Source organism: Octopus bimaculoides, chromosome 4 (assembly GCF_001194135.2).
Source record: "Octopus bimaculoides isolate UCB-OBI-ISO-001 chromosome 4, ASM119413v2, whole genome shotgun sequence".
In the NCBI taxonomy this organism is placed as follows: domain Eukaryota; kingdom Metazoa; phylum Mollusca; class Cephalopoda; order Octopoda; family Octopodidae; genus Octopus; species Octopus bimaculoides.
Window position 1 is genome coordinate 4,623,837 of NC_068984.1, and position 20,965 is coordinate 4,644,801.

Here is a 20,965-nt window from a genome sequence, read left to right on the forward strand (position 1 = left end):
GGCTAAATAACAACTGTGATCATTCTGAAGTAGGATTGGAGTTAGTTTTTGTTAGTGACAAACTGGAGCAGATAGAGTTATCTACCTTGCTCATGTGTCCAACATGAAGAGGTTCTTGTAACAACTACCAGCTTCACTTCTCTGCCATTGTGCCTCCTACTGTGGGTGGAGAAAAATTCAAATAGCCTTCATTGAAATATAAATTCCAAGCATATTTGTCAAAGATTGTTTTGCCAACAGCAAATTTGAAGTGTAAGTTAAGTGCAACTGCACTTAATGTGGATGAAGGAATCTTTCTAAAATGTTATCTAACTGGTTACCAATTCTATTGAAATTAAAACCTGAAATGTGTGAAATATAATTCTATCATTACATATTATATGAAGATATACTATTACACACACACACACACTCTTGTAACTTGCTTAATTGCACATAATCCTTCTTTCTCTCTCTCTCTCCTCCCTCCTGTCTATTGCATCATCATTCCTATTCTACTGCTCCTCACCTTCCATGCATCATTGGTTACCCCCACCCCTTACCTGACCTTCACTACATCTACCCTTTAACCCCAGTCTCTACAGTTGTCACCTACTCTTCCCTACATCCCCCTCTTATCCCTTAACACTTGTTCTTCAGTTTTTATATTTACCCCTCTCCCTCATTCTCCATCTCTCATTCTACCCACCCACATCCCCAATTCTTCTGTCCCCTCTCACTTCTGGTCTCCTTGTACCTTGAACATCCACCTAAACACCTCATCACCACTATTTTTATCCCTCTTCAGCTTCACCCCAAAACTCTCTTCTAAAATGGAATTACCCATATAGCTATGTTCTGCATTGGCCCCCTTTGCTCATATTGTAAGCCCTCATCTCCTAGCATGAAACTCATCTCTGTTGGGGTTTAGAGTCTTATAAGCTGCATGAAGAACACACCCAGTCCACACTCTGTAAAGTGGTTGGTGTTAAGAAGGGCCATCCAGCCATAGAAACCATGCCAAAGCAGACCCTGGAGCACGATGCAGTCCCTGGACATGTTGAGTCTTGTGAAAATGTTCAACCCATGCCAGTGGCACAAGGGCTAGTCCGGCAGTATGTGGCCGTTGCCAGTACCTCTGGACTGGCCCTCGTGTCGGTGGCACATAAAAGCACCCACTACACTCTTGGAGTGGAAGGGCATCCAGCTGTAGAAACTCTGCCAGATCAGATTGGAGCCTGGTGTAGCCATCTGGTTCGCCAGTCCTCAGTCAAATCGTCCAACCCATGCTAGCATGGAAAACGGACGTTAAATGATGATGATGATGATGATATTAGTCTGTATGGAAAAGCAAGCATAAGTTTGGTAATATTGATAATAGTTTAATATTTTCTAATCTTTAACACCTGTTTCATGCCAGAACCATGTAATGTGTCACTCTTAGCTACTTTTAACAACAAAACCTCTACATTTATTTCCCCCTTCCCCCTCCCCACACCACCACCTCAGTTTTTTACCTTTTTTTTTTTACTATTCTCAAGAAGAGAATGTAGAACATTTTGGGTTCTATTCAATTTCTTCTCCCGTATCAATAACTCTGAGAGATCTTTGATTTTCTTCAAAGTTACTATTTACTTCTGCCTGCTGGTTATAACTATTGATTTTTTTTAACACTCTATGATAGGAGAAATGGTAATTCTGTTTGATTTCTCCATCATTTTAAATCAATTTTAAACTCGATATGTCACTTTGGTTAGGTGTATATCAATTTTTTTCATGTTTAAAACGAGATGTGCAAATTCAGAAATTATTTACACGTCCAAGTTAAAACTTCTCTTAATAAAGGGTTGTGTTCTCAAGCAATTTATCAATAATTAGTAACCTCAAAACTATGCTGTTTCCCATGGATTGCATTGTTCAACAAGGAACTGGGAAAGTAGAGGACCGCACCAAGTTGCAATGCCTGTCTTAGCATGGTTCCCACGGCTGGATGTCCTTCCTATGCCAATCACTTTACAGCGCATACTGGGTGCATTTTTCATGGCACAAGTAAGGTCACTAAGTAACTTGCAAGATAAGACCCTTCCTCCATTGAGTGGTGGGTGGAGGCTTAAGGAAGGGGTCTTTATGCCAGGTGATGAGAGATTGAAGTGTGACAGAGGGACAGGAACAGGTGTTTTGCTGCAGAAGGGATACATGGCTACCCTTTTTTAATTTCTTGTTTATCCTTTTTGATTTTGTTGTGCTTGAAAAGACCCATCAAGCCAATTAAAATTGCAGTCATGGCAGATATCAGTGTCACGCAAATGGCACCAATGCCAGTGGCACATAAAAGCACCCATTACACTCTAAGAGTGGTTGGTGTTAGGAAGGGCATCCAGCCATAGAAAACCATGCAAATCAGACTGGAGTGTGGTGCAGCCTTCCAGCTTACCAGCCCTGGTCAAACCATCCAACCCATGCCAGCATGGACAACGGACACTAAATGATGATGATGATGATGAATGTCTCAATTTATGAGTGACTGAGTACTCCACAGACACACATACCCTGTATCATACTGATTCTCATTTAGAATTAGTGTGATACATTCTGACAAGACCAGGCTTTTGAATTACAAGCGCAACCTATTAGACAGGCTTCCACACTTTGGGATTGAGCCAAGAGCCCTAGGACCATAAAGCAAGCATTGTATCAAATGGCCATACTTGCAATATGCATGTGTCTTCAAGAAGACACCTGCTTCTCTGTCGCCATCATAATTGCCTTCTCCTCCAGTTTATTCCTCACTCAGTTGAAGAGGTTTATCTTGTGGGTACTTGGCAACCTCTCAGCTGCTGGTACCACGTAAAAAGCACCCAGGTGGTTGTTTTTTTTGGTTTTTTTTGGTCAGTTATTTTTAGCGTTTTGACAGAAAAAAGTCATTCTAAAATTCTTTTTTAACATAAGTGTGCCCAAACAAGTTGAATGCTTACACAGAACAAGTTTTACAGCCACATCATCCAAACCAACTAGGTGAAACCGGGCTTAGCTGCTAGTATATATATATATATATATATATATATATATATATATAAAAGAAAGGCATAAATAATGGTCTTAATACATTTATTTGTGCATTATAGACATACAACTGTTTCTGATATGCTTTCTGAGTGCATTCATGGTTCAATTTCCACAATCAATCAATTGAAAATATAGAGAATCTCATTAAAATGCTATCATTGTCAGAGTTCAACACACCGTGTATGTATGTATGTATGTATGTATGCATGTATGCATGTATGTATGCATGTATGCATGTATGTATGTATGTATTTATGTCCAACCCATGCCAGCAGTTCAACTCCTGCTAGCATGGAAAATGGACATTCGATGATGATGATGATGATGATGATGATGACATATTATACATGTATTTTCTTTCTGTTTCAGATAACGAAAGTTGAAACGTTATCCTAGCATTAACTTATTTTGTTATTTGTGTGTGTACATTGTTCTGGATGATTCTCAACAGTTGCTCTACTGTGAAGAAACCTGAAGAAAACCTCTGCTGGAAATGGTTGTTCTGGCAAGAGTCGTTGATGGAAGGAACAGTCCCAACATGCAAAACTCTCTCCCCCCGACCCGTTGTTTTCATGCTTTTGAATCGGCTTAGTGTTGAGACTTCACTCTGTTTTGAGTACTATGGTGACCTGTTGCCATTATATAAGTACTCTTCGTTTTCATAGGATAATTATTAATATTCAGGAGAAATAAACTGTTTTAAAAAAAGTTATGTCATTTTGTTATTGGTTTCTTCATATCTTTTATGAATAAATTTACTACATTATTGAAAAAATGTTCAGATTTATTTTGTACATTCTTATTGGACTCAACATTTTAGAGTTAATCTTAACACATTGAGTGCCAAGGGGAAATGTGTAAATTGGTCCCATGTGCCACACGTGGTTTTTTCAAATTCATATAGTATTTCAGTTGTATACAAAAGCTGTATACATGAGAAAACATGTATACAATATATATATATACATGTGGCACATTTGTAAAGTGCCGTGTATACTTATATTGTATACATGGCATTCATTGTGTTAAACATGTCCTCTTCCCTAGATATGTCTTTTTCTCCTTACCAAAATAAATTTACAAGGGAGCTTAAATTTCAAATTGTAACTGTTAATATTTTTCAATCGAGGTTGACTTTTCCTTTCATCCTTTTGGCCTCAATAAAATAATCACCAGTTGAGCAATGGGGTCGATGTATTCAACTTACCCCATCCACTAAACTTGCAGGCCTTGTGCCAAAATTTGAAATCAACATTTTTACATTTCAGCAAAAAAAGAAAGAAGGTGCAGGCATGACTGTATGGTAAGTAGCTTGCAATTTTGAACCTGGGTTCGAAATTTCCCCAAGACACCTGATGAAGGCTGGAGGGTATATCAGCCAAAACGTGTTAACAACAAACAAGATGAGGAGAAATATCCGTCAAATGTAAATAATGTACATAATTCCTCATCTCTTAAATATAGAACTGTATGATGATTACATAATGCACTTTATATATTTTATGCACATTTTATAGACTTAATACCGAGCACTCATAAATATTCACTCTTATTTTTCCATTTTCCCCATATAAAAAAAAATTACCCCATACATATGATAAAACCTTCAGTTAAATTGCATATGTCTACCACGTAAATAAGTGTGAATATTTCATGGAATTGCACTTATGCACATGTATTAAGTGATAGGTGATGCAAAAGACTTAGTTCAATTAAAAACAAAATACACTTTTTACTATCCAACCACCACCACCACCACCATCATCATCATCATCTCTTTTCTGCCTTTCTTGAACCTCACCATCAGAACATCACCCCTCTGCTAAAATTATATTTTTAACTCCTCTACATCATCACTACATTCAACTAACTTTTTTAACCCCATAATAGATATTACATTTCCCCTACCTCACGTCATGGACGCTTCTATCTCACTCTTTGCCTTATCCTTTTTTTCTCCTTTTTCTTTCTCCTCTCTTTCGCTTCAGCTAATCACATGAAAGCATTACAATTACATTCCCTCCACCTCACACTATGGACGCTTCTCACTCCCTCTTTTTCTCTCTTCTTTTCTTTCTGCCTCACTCTTCACCTTATCTGCTTTTTCTCTCCCCCTCTTTTTCTCTAATCATACGAAGGCATTACCTACAGGCTAAGTAACAGAATGACAAGAATAATTATAAATTACTTACCTAACTGTAAGGACTAAGGGAAATAATGAAGTGGCTGAAAGAATTTATATATTGTTTATGAATTGCAAGTTTCCTGCTGACAACCAAGTGCTGTGACAAGACACTTGACTTGTTTCACAGGAAAACTGGAGAATTCAATGAAATAGTAATTGTAAAAAGTAATCCTAAAAGTTCAAAAACTGGAATGGCTTTTATGCCATAAAGAAGAAGAGCAGTCTGACAGTTTGGGCTGAATATTCTCTTGGAGAAGCATGGAATGTTTATCCTTGTTGCTAATTAACCCTTTCATTACTGTATTTCTTTTGTGTTTCTTTCAATTAATTTTAAATATAACAAAGAATTTAGTAAAATAACTTAGTTATCATTCAGCTAGTGTTAGGAACATGAATTGTGACTAAGGTTTGGTGGAAGATTTTAATTCAAAACTTATGAAAACAGGACATTTGTACTACAGAGCCAAAGGTGGTTTCAGCCGGGTTGGTATCGAAAGGGTTAAATAGTTTAGGGAGTTCTCTGCTCAGACAAAGAGTTAGATGTTGTATCAAGTACTGAATTGATTGATTAAACTTCTGTTGGTGTTGATCTAATGCAGTGGTTCTTAACCAATTTTTGCCTATGGATCTCTTTTGATTGCCATTTTACTTGGATGGACCATCATAGACATTCGATGTTTAAAAAAAATCCCATAATATTTTTATAATTAGACATTATTAGGAATTGTATTAAAAAAACAGTGAAAATATGTGGTGTATTGTAGAAGTAGGACTGATTTATTGCACAAAGTTTTAACAGCAAAATTTTAGGTGGACCCCCTTCCCCACTCCAAGGGTTATATGGACCACTGGAACATTATGGACGTGTGTGGAAATGATCTCAATGGAATTAATACCATTAACCCTTTTGTTACTGTATTTATTTAGAGACGCTCTGTGTTTCTTTCAATTAATTTCAAATATAACAAAGAATTTAGTAAAATAACTTAGTTATCATTAAGCTAGTGTTAGGAACATTAATTGTAACTAACGTTTGGTGGAAGATTTTAATTCAGAACTTTTGAAAAGAGGATATTTGTATTACAGAACCATAGATGTATTGGTATCAAAAGGGTTAAATGTAAATGTGACAAGGATTATAGAATTGGTGTGTGTGTGTGCAGTGGTAAGTCTTTGGTAAGTAATGTTTTATCAGAAGTAAATAAAGAGATACTCAGTGACTGTTTATATAATTGTGTGCATGTGTGTGTATATTGTGGCTGTGTGTGTGTTTGTAGTTTTTTTTTTTTTTCACTGTTTTAATGAAGAGGAAAAGTTGTGTCTATAACAGAACTTTAGAGACAGATTGGAATCATTAATCTGGAGACCTGACCCAAATACTTACAACAGAAAGGCCCACACTAAAGCCACCTGCCTAAGGTAGCAGGTTGTGGTGTGAAGCCCAGTGATGGATTAAGTGTGCCACTCAGGTAAGTCATACCAGGATTTGAACTCAGAACACAAAGAACTGGAACTGTAGAAGGACAATCTTGTTGAGACTTAAAAGTGTGTTTGTTAAGTTTAAGCTTTAATCATCCATGATTGACTAGACTCATGACTTATGACACTGAGGTCACCAATTGATTGAAGAAGTTGATTAATGTATCAGCTACATTGACTACACAGCCATTGCTGTAGCAACTGTTAAACTCAGGCAGGTGATAACGGTGTCTTCATGTCACTAATCTTTTTTTTTTTTATTGTCATGGTCTTCCCCCCCTCCCCCACACTCTTGTGGAACATCCTCCACCCCCTCTGTCCTACTTATATTTCTCCCACTGTTCCCTGTAGATAGTTACCAATACATTTCCACCATTATCTATTTCTCTCTCTCTCTCTCTCTCTCTCTCTATCTTTCTCTAACTCTCTCCCCCTTCTTCTTCTTCCTTGTTCTACAGGGGTACCTAATTATTACCCCCTTTATTTCCGTCTATTATACTCTCCCCTGGCTCACAGCCTCTCCTCCCCTCGGTTCCACTCCCTCTCTCAGCTGAGAAGGTTCTGCCCTGCAAGCTACTTGGCAACCCCACTGGTGTGCTGGTGCCTGTTAGAAAGCACCCAGTACACCCTATAAAGTGGTTGACATTAGGAAGGGCAAGGGCATGTAACCATAGAAACCATACCAAAATCACACAATTGGGGCCAGTGCAGCTCTCCAGTTTGTCAGCTCCTGTTGAATCATCCTACCCATACCAGCATGAGAAATGGACATTAAATGACGATGATGGTTTGAACCAGTGCACACCAATGCATTTACAGTTGAAAGTCTGTAAAATTTGGGAGATTTTTTTTTCATCCCCACCCCCACACACCCTGAAGAACTTAAAATATGCAGTCCCCATTTTAAAGTTTTAAAGATTTTAAAGTTTTAAAGATAGTAAAGTGTTTAATGAAGAGAGATTTGACTGCTACATTGAATGAAAGGGTTGATAAGTATCAGTTATGCACTGGGGTTGATCTAATTGATTTAATCCCTTTGTCTGTCCTTGTTTGTCCTCTCTATGTTTAGCCCCTTGTGGGTAATAAAGAAATAAGATTTATAAGTCAACAAGGGATACACAGCATGCTTGTATGACCTGCTAGAAATAGCTGCCAAATCTCTTTCAAACGACCTACAATCATCCTAAAAAAAGGAAGGATACATTGAACAATGTGACATTCCAGCCATGGCCATTTCCTTTTGGATTCACTCAGCTGTAAAAGAGTACCAATTAGGTGCTGGTGCAGCTTCCTCCGCCCCCACTAGATGTGCTGCTGGGTCAAAGATAAGACAGTTGATCAGAGTTCTTGATAACATAGGAACCTAAAACGATTAGTGAAAGTATGGAATATGTTAGCAAGCCATACTTGCTCATGACTGATGGCTCGTTATACTTTAATTACTCCAAAAATTAAACACAATTAAACAGCATTATTTACTGAAATTTGTGTCTTCTTCTATAGCCCTGGGCTGACTGAAACCTTGTGAGAGGATTTGGTTGACTGAAACTGAAAGAAGCCCATTGTATATACGTATATATATATCTATGTGTGTGTGTGTTTATCCCCCCACTGCTGACAAACAACCAGTGTTGGTGTGTTTACATCCCCATGACTTAGCGGTTGAACAAAATACATCGATAGAATAAATAACAGGCTAAAAAAAATGTTAGTATTGGGGTCAGTTCATTTGACTAAAAGTTCTTCAAGATAGTGCCCCAGCATGGCCACAGTCTAATAACTGAAACAAGTAAAAGTTGAAAGATATAATACTGGTTAGCGCCCAGACTTCTAATTAGTTATATTTGTGTAGAATTGGCCAGAATTTGTAATTGGCTTTGTGTATATAGAATTGGCCAAAGAATAGAAGAATTGAGTGACCAAATATGTCTTTAATATTTTCCAAGCTTCACTAAGTTTTGGCATGATAAACCCAAAGACAATATTAAACATTTGGCAAGAATATCTTTGAAAATATTGAGAATTTTGTGAAACATATTTCTCCTCCTCAATTCAATTCTAACCAAAAGTTTATACAAACACATAGGTTTGGGCATGGCTGTGTGGTAAGAAGCTTGCTTCCCGACCACATGGTTTTGGGTTCAGTCCCCAGGCAAGTGTCTTCTACTATAAACCCTGGCCTTGTGAATGGATTAGGTAGATGAAAACTGAAAGAAGCCTGTCATGTGTGTGTTGCTATTTCCTTCCCTTGACATTACATGATGGTTATAGGTGATCTGCTTTTCTTTCATTATTTCTTTATTGCCCACAAGGGGCTAAACATAGAGGGGACAAACAAGGACAGACAAAGGGATCAAGTCGATTACATCGACCACAGTACGCAACTGGTACTTAATTTATCGACCCAGAAAGGCTGAAAGGCAAAGTTGACCTCGGCGGAATTTGAACTCAGAACGTAACGGCAGACGAAGTACCGCTAAGCATTTCGCCCGGCATGCTAACGTTTCTGCCAGCTCGCTGCCTTCATTGTTTCTTTCTGTACCTGTTCTGCAGGTGGGTAACTCAAGCAATAAAATCTTCAGTAGTTTCTCCCTCGGGCAGGGCACAACACTAATAAGAACCCATCACCAAGGGGTTGTAATCAACCTCATATAACCCTAACCCTCATCATGTAAGTGTTGTCCTTAGTTTCCAGTCTTCCATGAAAACATGTTTGGTCAGAGTGGGGAATATTACTTTACTTCGAAACAGGTGACGGTTGGTATCAGAAAGGGAATTTGGCCAAAGAAAATCTACCTCAATAAAATCTCTCCAGCTCATATGAGCATGAAAAAGCAGACATTAAACAATGAATTTAATGATGGTGATGTTCTTATTACTACTTCCTAAACATTTGAATCAAGAAGGGACTGGTCTTGGCATCTTCATGGGTTCCTTAGATTGGAGAGATCAGCGAGGTTGATGGTAGTTTTTAATAATGGTAAAAGACACAGGGATGGGGCAGGGGCACTGACATTTTGGAGAAGGACTGGTGGAATGGTGAGGGCAGAGCCTGAGAAAAGATGAGTATGATGGACAGAGCTGGTATGCAACCATCTACCTCCAGAGAGCATTGACCATTGCAGTATCCGTAAGAAAGACAGAGTGAGGAGACAGTGTGCTTGTGGTCCAGAGACTGATGTGTATTGGCTTTTCACACTGACCATGCAATGTCATTCTAAAAATAAACAATCACATCATGGAAATCTTGAAGCTATTAAATAATGCATGATTGATTCAAATCAAGTTAAATAAATAAGCATTATGTTTAACAGAGTAATCTGAATGCTAAAGGGTTGAAGATTAATGAGTGATACAGGTTGTTGTTGTTTAATCCCAGGTTAGTCCATAGTCAAAGCATTCTAGTCATGGCCATCCCATTTATCACTCTGATATAAAATAATCATGACTTCCTTTTACACTCTACCTTTATTGTTTAAGATGGCAGGTATGTTTTGAGGGAGATTTGGCTGCTGTTTCTAGCATTTCAAGTGACCATGTAGAAGTCTCCCTCAATGGTTCATTATGATGAAGATTATCACCACAAAACGTCATAATAACTGCATATTGAAATAAATGATGTCAAGAAAAATTTTTTTTTTTTTTATTCAGAGTTTAAAAAAAAATCAAAATGACAGAAAGTAAATAATAGAGATGATATCGTAAATTAATTATTGATATCTAAATAGCCTCGTTAACTAATAATAAAAGGCTTGATGAGAGTTTCTATTACTGAATATATATAATGGTGTGGCTGTGTGGTAAGAAGTTTGCTTCTCAACAACATGGTTCTGGGTTCAGTCCCACTATGTGGCACCTTGTGTAAGTGTCTTTTACAAAAGCCTTGTGAGTGGGTTTGGTAGATAGAAACTAAAAGAAGCCTGTCATATATATATATATATCCTCATCATCATCATCATCATCATCATCATCATCATCATCATCATCATCATCGTCATTTAACATCCACTTTCCATGCTGGCATGGGTTGGACAGTTTGATTGAGGACTGGCAAGCCAGGAGGCTGCACTAGGCTCCAATCTGATTTGGCAAGGTTTCTACAGCAGGATTCCCTTCCTAATGCCAGCCACTCCAAGAGTGTAGTGGGTGCTTTTTACGTGCTGCATATGTGTGTGTGTGTGTGTGTGTATCATCAATGTTTGGCTTTAGAGTTTGATGATCTGTCCATGGAGCTAAGTCCTTTGGGGATACGAAACCATTGGTCAATCTATGACCGGACATAGTTACATATAAATATATATGTGTGTGTGTGTGTGTATGTATATATATGTATGTATGTATATGTGTGGGGTGCCTTTGTGTCTGTGTTTGTCTCCTACCACTGCTTGACAACTGGTGTTGGTGTGTTTACATCCCTGTATCTTAGCAGTTTGACAAAAGAGACTGACAGAATAAGTACCAGGCTTAACAAAAAAAGAATAAGTGTTAGGGTTGATTCATTTGAATAAAAGTTCTTCAAAGCAGTGCCCCAGCTTGGTCGCAGTCTAAATGACTTAAACAAGTAAAATATAAAAGACAAAGAGAGCAGAAAAAAATAACAGATGATATCACGGAATAATTAATAACATCGTTGAGTAATTATAAAAGACTTGATGAGAGTTTTTTTTATAATTAAATATATAATGTTGACGATGGCTTTAATAACTAATGATGTTGATGATGGTCCCTTGGTGAAGTAACCTTGATAACTGTTTATATCAGGTTGATTATGACCCCTTGGTGATGGGTTTTGTGCCCTGCCCTGGGGAGAAACTACTGAAGGTTTTATTGCTCGAGTTACCTACCTGTAGAACAGGTACAGAAAGAAACAATGAAAGAAAAGCAGATCAATAGGAAGGAAGGTAGTCAGGTAAGTTGGTAGGAAGAAAGAGACAAATAGAGAGAGAGGGAGGGAGAGATAGCGAGAGAGGAGGGAAGGAGGGAGGGAGGGAGGGAGTTGACATAGAGTGGCAGAGAGAGAGAGAGAGAGAGTGAGATCAATATTGTTGAGAAGAAACATTGAGCTAACTGGAAAGAGCTGAATACTTTGTAGTGACATATTTTATATTGACATTGATTCAGGACAGATGGATAAAATGGAGGATTTCAACGCATAATTTAAACACTTACTTAGTCTGACAATAACTCAGGGGAGAAAACAGCAAACAGTTGTTCGAATACAGGGTGTGGCAATAAACACAAACCTCCCCACGTTTTACAGGTTGACAAACATTTCCGTAACAAATGCAGAGTGTGTACCAAGACAAACTATTGCGGCAACTGAAAAAAAGAAATGATAAAATATTAGCAGTATAGGTGCAGGTGTGACTGTGTGGTTAGAAGCTTGCTTCCCAATCACGTGGTTCTGGGTTCTGTCCCACTGCATGGTAGTTTGAGCAAGTGTCTCCTACCATAGCCTTAGGCTGACCAAAGTCTTACTACACAGCCATATCTATGCCTATATATCAAGATAATTTGGATAACGATAATTAATATTACTTTCAATAAAAAGTACAATTGGATTGATGATAAATTTGAACAAAAAAATAGAAATTTCAAAACCATTGCAGATTACTTTAAAATAAAACTCCAAAGAAATGAGACATTGATTTTTAAAATATACTGAATTAATTTATTGTTTAACCCTTTCGTTACCAAACCAACTGAAACTAGCTCTGAGTACAAATGTCTTGTTTTCATAAGTTTTGAATTAAAATCTTCTACCAAACCTTAGTCACAATTCATGTTCCTAACACTAGCTGAATGATAACTAAGTTATTTTACTAAATTCTTTGTTGTATTTAAAATTAATTGAAAGAAACACAGAACATCTTAAAATAAATACAGTAACGAAAGGGTTATATGACTAATTATCAATTTATATGTTGTATTTACTAATTTCCTGGGTATTTATTTGTTGAGTGATGTCGTTATTGTATGCGATTGACTGAACCGAACAGTGTCAGATGATAATCATTATCAGAGCAAAGTAAAAAGACAAAAAAAGAAAACATAAAAACAAACAAGTAAAATATGGCTCCACAAAGTTGATCTGTTCAGAACTGAATCAAGCCAATAAGTAATTAGTACGTCTTTAATATGACAGGTAAGTAAATGGTTGTCATGCAACAATGTCACTAAGTCATCATAATTTAATATCAGAGAAGAAGGGATTCTGGGAAGGTTTTTTGTGTATACATAATCATTTGAAGCTACCTAAGTGAATGTATTGATTGAGACAGGATTTTCTTGGTTAATGCTTCATTTCTGGACTGTAGCTGGAAAAAATATTGTGTTATTTATTGCATGTTTGTTTGCATTTGTCCATAGTTGTACTAGAGAAGTACATTGGTCTCCCTCACTGCCAATTTATTACTATGAAGATGATATAAGTACATGGAACTTAAACTGCTAATAATCAATTTGCATGATTGAACATCACAATTCAAGACTAATGTGTTTTGTTGAATGCAACACAAACCTGTTAAATAAGAATAACTGAATAAGAGCAAGAAATCAACTCACAAAACAAAGTGGCATTGCTTCACATGAACAACTAAGTGACTCTAATCTGAGGTTGAATTCACCAGCTTTTTTATAATTGTAAGCCAAACTATCCAGAAACTTCCATCTAGCTATTTGGTGAGAAAACTCACATGCTTCATTTCAAGTTTTCCACACCAACCATAAATTAGATAGTATTAATTGGTTGAGAAACATTTGCATAGGTGTCACCTTTTATGGTGATGCATTACCTTTTATGGTGTTATGATACTGTAGGTAATAGTCCTGAGCAGGGAAAATTTGAGAGTGAGGTTTCAAACCTCAGCAGAATCTTTGCTACAACTAGTATTTTACAATGAACCTCCATGCATTCACTGAGCCTGTTAGAAATAACAGCTCAATCTCCTTCAAACCACACTATGCTGCCTTAAAAACGAATGAAACTTTAGAAAGTGTAGTTCTAGATAAACAAAATAAGAGAACCATCATGATTGAGATGCTTTTGGTCATATCTCTGCCTGATCAGGGCTAACCAATGGCTAAACAACAATAGCAACCACAACAACAACAACAACAGCCCCAAGTGAAAGGCAAAGTTGATCATTGTTGGAGTTGAACTTGGAATAAAGCTGAAAGCTGTAATGAAGCTAGGGTGGTGCTCCACTATCTTGTCCATCATTACCAGCTTTATATCTGAAATGACCTGGCTCTAATAGGAGAGGTTATATCAGACCTGACTTTCCCTTCAGTTGTAATCACTGCACAAAAAAGTTGGGAGATTAGTAGAAAAATTACAGTCATACTAATTAAAGTGTTTGTTAATTGAAACAATATAAACTAAAATGAATTTTTCTGATATGGTAATATTTAAATAAAATGTGAGAAATAACTAAATTTCCTAATATCCACTTCCTCCCCTCACAATTACGACGATGATGATGTTGACGACGACGACGACGACGACGACGACCACCACCACCACCACCAATTGGAATTTTACACTTCCATGGTAATTCCTGAAAACATGTTGGAACATCATTGTAAAGAATATGGAAAAATTCAAGAGCTAAAACACAGCCCTGTTTGGTTCCAGTGGCAACAGAAAAAGTCTTTGAACATTAACTACAAGATGTCACTGGTGGTATCATTCCTTTATGCAGGGATTCTATCACCCTTATCATTTTATCGGGAAGACCAACTTTTGACAAAACTTTCTGAGGGTCTAATACAAAACAAAAAGGGACAATACAACACAAAGGACAACAATCAACAATCAAATGCCCCAAATGGAGGGTAAGGAGTTTGACCCAGGGACAACCAAGGAACCCCACACACCCTGACTACCCCAACTGCCAGGGGCACCTCAGCAAATGTCTTTCTCCTTCTCAACTCCTCTTCCAGCTTACAAGCATATGTTCAGAGTTGGCCCATTCACATGAGTCATCTTCACAACGTTCAACAAAATTACATTGAGGCAGTACTTCCCACTCCACCCTCACTTTTCTTTTCAAGTGGAATTAGAAAATGTTGATTAGGGCTTGGTTGAAGAGGAAAGAATCTGTCATCAATCCTTTCAGCCTCATCCACCAAACTTTGCCATTGCCTCCTCTTCTCGGCCAAAAGAAGGCGATGGGGTATCTTCACAATGGACTTGACTGATAACCAGAATAATAATAATAATAATGATGTTTTCAAATTTTGGCACAAGGCCAGCAGTTCCAGCAAAGTGGGTAAGTCGATTACTTCAACTCCAGTGCTCAACTGGTACTTATGTTATCGATCCTGGAAGTATGAAAGGCAAATTTGACCTTGGTGGAATTTGAACTCAGAACTTTAAGACTGACAAAATGCCACTAAGCATTTTGCCTGGTGGGTTAATGATTCTGCCAACTCATTAGTTCATGCATTATTGACACATAAATGAAGTCAGGACTTGACCGGTACTTTATCAACCCTGGAGGGACAGAAATAAAAAATGTTGGCTTTGACAGTATTTGAACTTAGAACCTAATGAATTGTAACCATAAGTACCAGATATTTTTTCTGATGCTTTGAATTAACCTAGCATGTTTATTTCTGTTTTGCCCACAAGGGGCTAAACATAGAGGGGATAAACAAGGATAGACAAAAGGGGTTAAGTCAATTACATCGACCCAGAGTGCAGCTGGTACTTATTTAATCGACCCCGAAAGGATGAAAGGCAAAGTTGACCTCAGTGAATTTGAATTTAAAAACTAGCATGTTATAGGTATTTTATGTTATTCTTCTCACATGGAAGAAAGGACCATTTCGACTCCAACAGAATTTCACAGAATACAAAACTGCAAGGCTTGTCGTATGCGTTTATTAGTTTTGACTAATTCACCCTCGATTTCTTTTTAATGAAAACACAAAATTTCAGATTTATAAATGATTTTAAATGTGACAAATGGGACTTTCCTGAAAACCAGGAAGAAAGTGAAGTAGCTACTAACCAGGAAAGGAAACAAGCAACAGATTCCCTTTGTAGCTTATTATTTATAAATCACGGAGATTAACTCGTTGGTAGAGATCTTGTTTGGGTATGACAAGAATTTTTTCTTTACAAGACCTCGTTAATTACTGGTATTTTTGTTGTGACAAAGTGCTAACGATATAGAACTCTTGTAGCATCACCAACATCACTGCAACAAGTAGATATTCATATCCAACAAGGATTCTATCGTCAGAATAATATTTCTTACTCACAAAAAACGTTAAAAATAAAGAATTTGATATCTCCATGAAGAAACACCGAAATATGTTAATCTCAAAATAAAATTTTGAATTTGAATTCGATCATAAACGTTTAATTGACATTAAATCGAGGAAATATTGTTAAACAAAAGGAAAATAAAAACGGGGTAGGAAGCTATGCTGTATTTTACTAAGATACCAAAAAAAACCCATCAACTTTACTACAAGACAACTGGTGGGAAAATGGCGGTGTAGTTACGGCAGCAGGGGCGGTTCCCTGCCCGCATCGAACTAGCATCAGTAGCAGCAGCAGCAGCAGTTGCGGTAGCAGTAGCAGTAGTACGACTGCTACAAGTGAACGGGTACTCGCCTCGCTACGCTAGGAGGTTCTCAAAGTGTGGATGTCGCCAGACACTGGAATAATTCTCGCTGACACTGCTTGCGTCGACTGTTAGAGGAATGGCAACTGCCTTGTCAGAAGAGGAGTTCCATCGGATGCAGGTGAGAGAAAATACACATTATTTATAACTGCATTTATACATTTCTTCTACACCTAAATAAATCTATTAACAACATCCAACTCGGCTAAAGAGTTTCTCATTCCCCGCCACGCTTACTCTCTATCTACCCCCCCTCTCATACTATTACTTTATCTATGTCACTCACTCTCTTTATAACACACTATTCCATTCACCTCCCCTTTCTCTCTTATACAATCTTTCACTCTGTTTATCTCTTATACCACCACTCTCTTTATACAATTACTCTCTTTTTCTCTCTTATACGATCATTCACTCTCTTAATACAATTACTCTCTCTGTTTTCATTTCCTCTCTTTGATAATTGTGTTGCCACTGACTGACAATAAAAACCTAGTTTCTTTTTCGTTCGTTGAAGTCAAGAGAGAAAATTTATTTATATTTATCCCTTGTTGACATTTTCCTGATGAGATTGTTTTATTTTCCTCTCCCTGACTTCATTCAAGTTTTACGATATTGTCATAACAAATTATGACGGGTGTTTATATATAAGAGAGACAAATGTATGTGTGTTAGTATTTAAGCTCAGTGGTCAATCCTGGTAGAGCAGACAGACCTGTAAGAATTTCCACCCATGACAATCCCATTTTAATAAAATCTTTTATCTATGACTACACTATTCCGGGTGTCCTCCCTTTTTTAAAGACGATAGGGTGTGGTTTGGGAAATATTTTAGCCGCTATTTCTAGCAGATAGATCGACCTGTCTTGCTTTGGTGTTTTAGTTTTTGTTGTTGTTTAGCCCTCGGTCTATCGTAGTCGAGCCAACCTCCGTTCAAAAGCATTGCAACTATGACCATCTCTTATTTTTCCTTTATGCAGACAACCTAGTACGGTTTTATACAACGTGTTCTTTTCTAAGACAGTAATCCATGATTTAAGGGAAATTTAGTTGCTATCTTTAGCAGGACAAACGACCAGGTGTAGCTTGTGTGATTAGCTCGTATTGGTGTGGTAGTGGTTACCTTTACCATTTACTGTTGGAACATGTGTTAAGTTCAGGTATCTCAGGATGATATACACCATGGGAGTGGGCAGTCTACGTGTTCTCTTGGCCTGATAGAAACGGTAATGAATTCTCCCTCAACTCAGATCTTTACCGCCCAGGAAAAGGCATGACACATTGTATATAATGTAGTCCTAGATGGATTGTGTCTAAAAAACGAAAATAAAGAATACTAATAGCAGGAATTCTTTTAGTGAGAAGTCCTTGAATCGAAGCTGACCTAGGGCTGAAAAACTACCCTCTGTTTATCATAAAATAAACACACCACACACAAAGGCCTTGGGTCATGTGTAATCTGTGTCGAACAAATTAATAATAATTATTATAATAATAAACAAACATGTCAGAGGAAAGAAATAAGGATGAAATTATTTCTGGTATACTTCTCTCTTTGTAATAAATCATCGTTTATTTGAGTGCAATTATTTATGATCGAATGTTTACTGTCTCCATTTTTAACTCCAGCACTTGTTACTCTCAAATAATACCCCAAATGTATCTATTTCTGATCGATACATTCACTTCTTAGTGTGTATGTATATGTATTTATTAGAAGACAAATACTACGAACACGCCACAAATATATATTTATATAAGCTAGGTAGATAATCCAGTTGACTTTATTAATACTACTAATATATGTCTGTTTAATAAATGGGTAGTAATTAAAATGTCATGTACCACCACCACTAACCAACCTAGTGTTCCTGCCAACATGAGCCGACTAGCTTTACCATTTAATATCAGAGAACAACTGTGACTACTGGCTTTCCAAGACAAACCTTCGTCTTCCTCATCTCTCTCATCAGTTCCACTGATGTAGTTTACTTTGTTATTGTTTTTCTTCTCTTTTTATCCTCTCTTATCCACACCGTCTTCATCTTTCCATTAACACGCATTTACACCCCACCTCCATCACGATGTATATATCTAGTATTTATCTATGTATGTATGTATGTATAGATCTATCCATCCCTCTATCTATCTATCTAACTGCTCCCTAAAAAGAACTTACCAAAAAACAAAAAGCAAAAAAATAAAATTAAATTAAAAATAGAGAAAGGACACCCTATCAATTTATTCTACAACCTCAGCGGGGAAAAAACCCCGGTTCGTTTTATATCTAAAAAGAAAAAAATGTAAGAAACACCAGAAAAAAATCCCCAGCACAAAACAAAAACAAAACAACGCTGTTCTTTTAATGTTATCATTGGTTCTTCAGACATCACCTTTTTGCACACACTTATGTAGATACCATTCTTCTTGTTAATGTTCGTGTAACCTCAGGTCAAGCTTGTTCCAGTTGGCCATTTCATACAGATATGTTACTGTCATCATGTCACGAACTGCTCATCCTGGTCGTGATAAGAGTCATATTATATTACGATTAATCACGCTCAAATGTCGGACTAAATGCATGGTGGTCCTTTACGTTGTGAGTTCAAATTCGTCCGAAGTCGATGAATTTGCCTTTCATCCTTTCAGACTCGATAAAATAACAGCCAGTTAAGCGCTGGGGCTGATGTAATCGAATGAAGCACTCCCCTAAAATTTCTAGCTTTGTACCAAAAGAATTGAAACCATTGATGGTACTAATAAAGTCAATCACCACGAATATAATTCCAATCGAATCTAACCGTTCGATACTCGTCATTTTCTTCTGTTAGTTTTTTTTAATAACGATATGAAATCGCAAATTACGGTAGCATATATATAAGATATTATGAACGTTTGGGCTGTTATTTTTAAAAGTTTTAGTGACCACATGGCGGCCTTTCCTCGTTGTCTCGATCATATCGATTCTGTTGTATAGCCCCCAGGTCAACCCCGATCGAGTTGATTTACGATTAATGTGACCAAACCGTGACCAACCTATCTCTTTTTAGACTCAGTATATCTACGAACACGTGGATATATATATATATATATATATATATATATATATATATATATATAGCAAACGAGGTTGATTTGGTTGTTATAACTAGCATGTCAAGCGACCACCTGTGTCGTTGTGGTGATGACATTGAAATAGTGGTAGTTGTGCAACAGCTGCTCTTTCAGACATCCCAGTTGCTGTTTGTTAGGGCTGTGCGCGCGCGTGCGGGGCAATTAACGCACACTCACACACACGCAGTTGATTAATATTCAATGACTTTCTCTGTGTGTGTGCGTGTGTGTCGCGTGGTTCATCATAATCTTTGTAGGCTCGAGGATGAAACCAGCACAAGATTACACACATATATGCACTGTACACATTAGTTGGTATGCGCGTGTCTTTATAGGTAATACACATTCATAAAATGCTTATATGTGTATCATCATCATCGTCATTTAACGTCCGCTTTCCATGCTAGCATGGGTTGGACGATTTGACAGGGGACTGGCGAACCAGATGGCTACACCAGACTCCAATCTGATCTGGCAGAGTTTCTACAGTTGGATGCCCTTCCTAACACCAACCACTCCGAGAGTGTAGTGGGTGCTTTTTATGTGCCACCGGCATGAGGGCCAGACCAGCAGTACTGGCAACGGCCATGCTCAAATGGTACACACACACACACACACACACATTAACCTGTCATCATCTGGCATAAAAATACCTTCCTCAGTTGAGAAATCTTGCAAGTTAGTTGGTGATCTTACTCATGCTGGTGTCACATAAAAAGCATCCTATACATTCTGTCAATTGGTTGGCATATGGAAGGGCAGTCACAAAAACTGTGCCAAAGCAGATAAAGTTTGGTGCAGTCTTCTGGCTCATCAGCTCCTTGTTCAACCCATGCCAGCATAGAAAATGGACCTTAAATGGTAGTGATTAGTCACATAGACGCACACATTATATATCAAAGTTGACAGTCTATACTGTGTTTCAGCCTTAACTGGGCTGTCCACAACTGTGGAGACAAGATATCAAGTTTTGTTCAAGGTAGGCGTGTCCACTTTACCCAGCCTATTGATTCTCTACCAGATTATGCTTGCTCTGTAAAATTTAATATTGCTATACCTTACTACTGCTACATGACTGTAGTAAAGATTGTTTGCCAACATAACATGGCAGTCCTTGTTTAGGACAGATGTTGCTGTAATTTAGCCCCAGGAGACATCGTCTCCAGCTGGCTATACAATACAATCTGTGTCCTTGTATTTTCGAACAAGGGAATCTAACACCCCCGCTCAGCTCCAAACAATATCTGTGTATCATGATTTCCAGGTTATTTCCCTTCATCAGCACAGAATAATTGTTCGGCTAAAGGTGGTGCTGTCAAATTCCTGTTCGAAATATATAGTTTTCAAAATGACAACTAGTCACTGATCTATAAATTAGGGGCTAATTTACAGCAACATTTGTCCTAAACCAGGACTGCCATGTTATGTTGGCAAACAATCTTTACTACAAAGTACTGTTGCTGAATATCTCTCGTGAGATTTAAAAATAGTAATTTTCTGCTAC

The 20,965-nt window shown here is 37.5% G+C and overlaps 2 protein-coding genes and 1 long non-coding RNA gene across 4 annotated transcripts in view; 2 read left to right on the plus strand and 1 right to left on the minus strand.

Annotated features, from left to right (window-relative positions):
• LOC106867336 (probable protein BRICK1-B) overlaps nucleotides 1–3,757 on the plus strand; it is a 20,205-nt gene extending 16,448 nt beyond the window's left edge. Inside the window, exon 3 of the mRNA XM_014912183.2 lies at nucleotides 3,415–3,757. Coding sequence (XP_014767669.1) covers nucleotides 3,415–3,441 — 27 coding nt within the window. The 3' untranslated portion in view covers nucleotides 3,442–3,757. The remainder of the gene's footprint in view (nucleotides 1–3,414) is intronic.
• LOC128247549 (uncharacterized) overlaps nucleotides 1–15,892 on the minus strand; it is a 24,608-nt gene extending 8,716 nt beyond the window's left edge. For both annotated transcript variants that reach the window (XR_008263859.1, XR_008263860.1), the window contains exons 1-2: nucleotides 15,727–15,892; nucleotides 11,879–12,028 (exon numbers count right to left, since the gene is read on the minus strand). This is a non-coding gene — a long non-coding RNA (uncharacterized LOC128247549). The remainder of the gene's footprint in view (nucleotides 1–11,878; nucleotides 12,029–15,726) is intronic.
• Nucleotides 15,893–16,285: 393 nt separating this feature from the next.
• Nucleotides 16,286–20,965, plus strand: part of LOC106867335 (GRIP1-associated protein 1) — a 97,639-nt gene continuing 92,959 nt past the window's right edge. Inside the window, exon 1 of the mRNA XM_014912181.2 lies at nucleotides 16,286–16,468. Within this exon, the coding sequence (XP_014767667.1) occupies nucleotides 16,427–16,468 (42 nt within the window). The 5' untranslated portion in view covers nucleotides 16,286–16,426. The remainder of the gene's footprint in view (nucleotides 16,469–20,965) is intronic.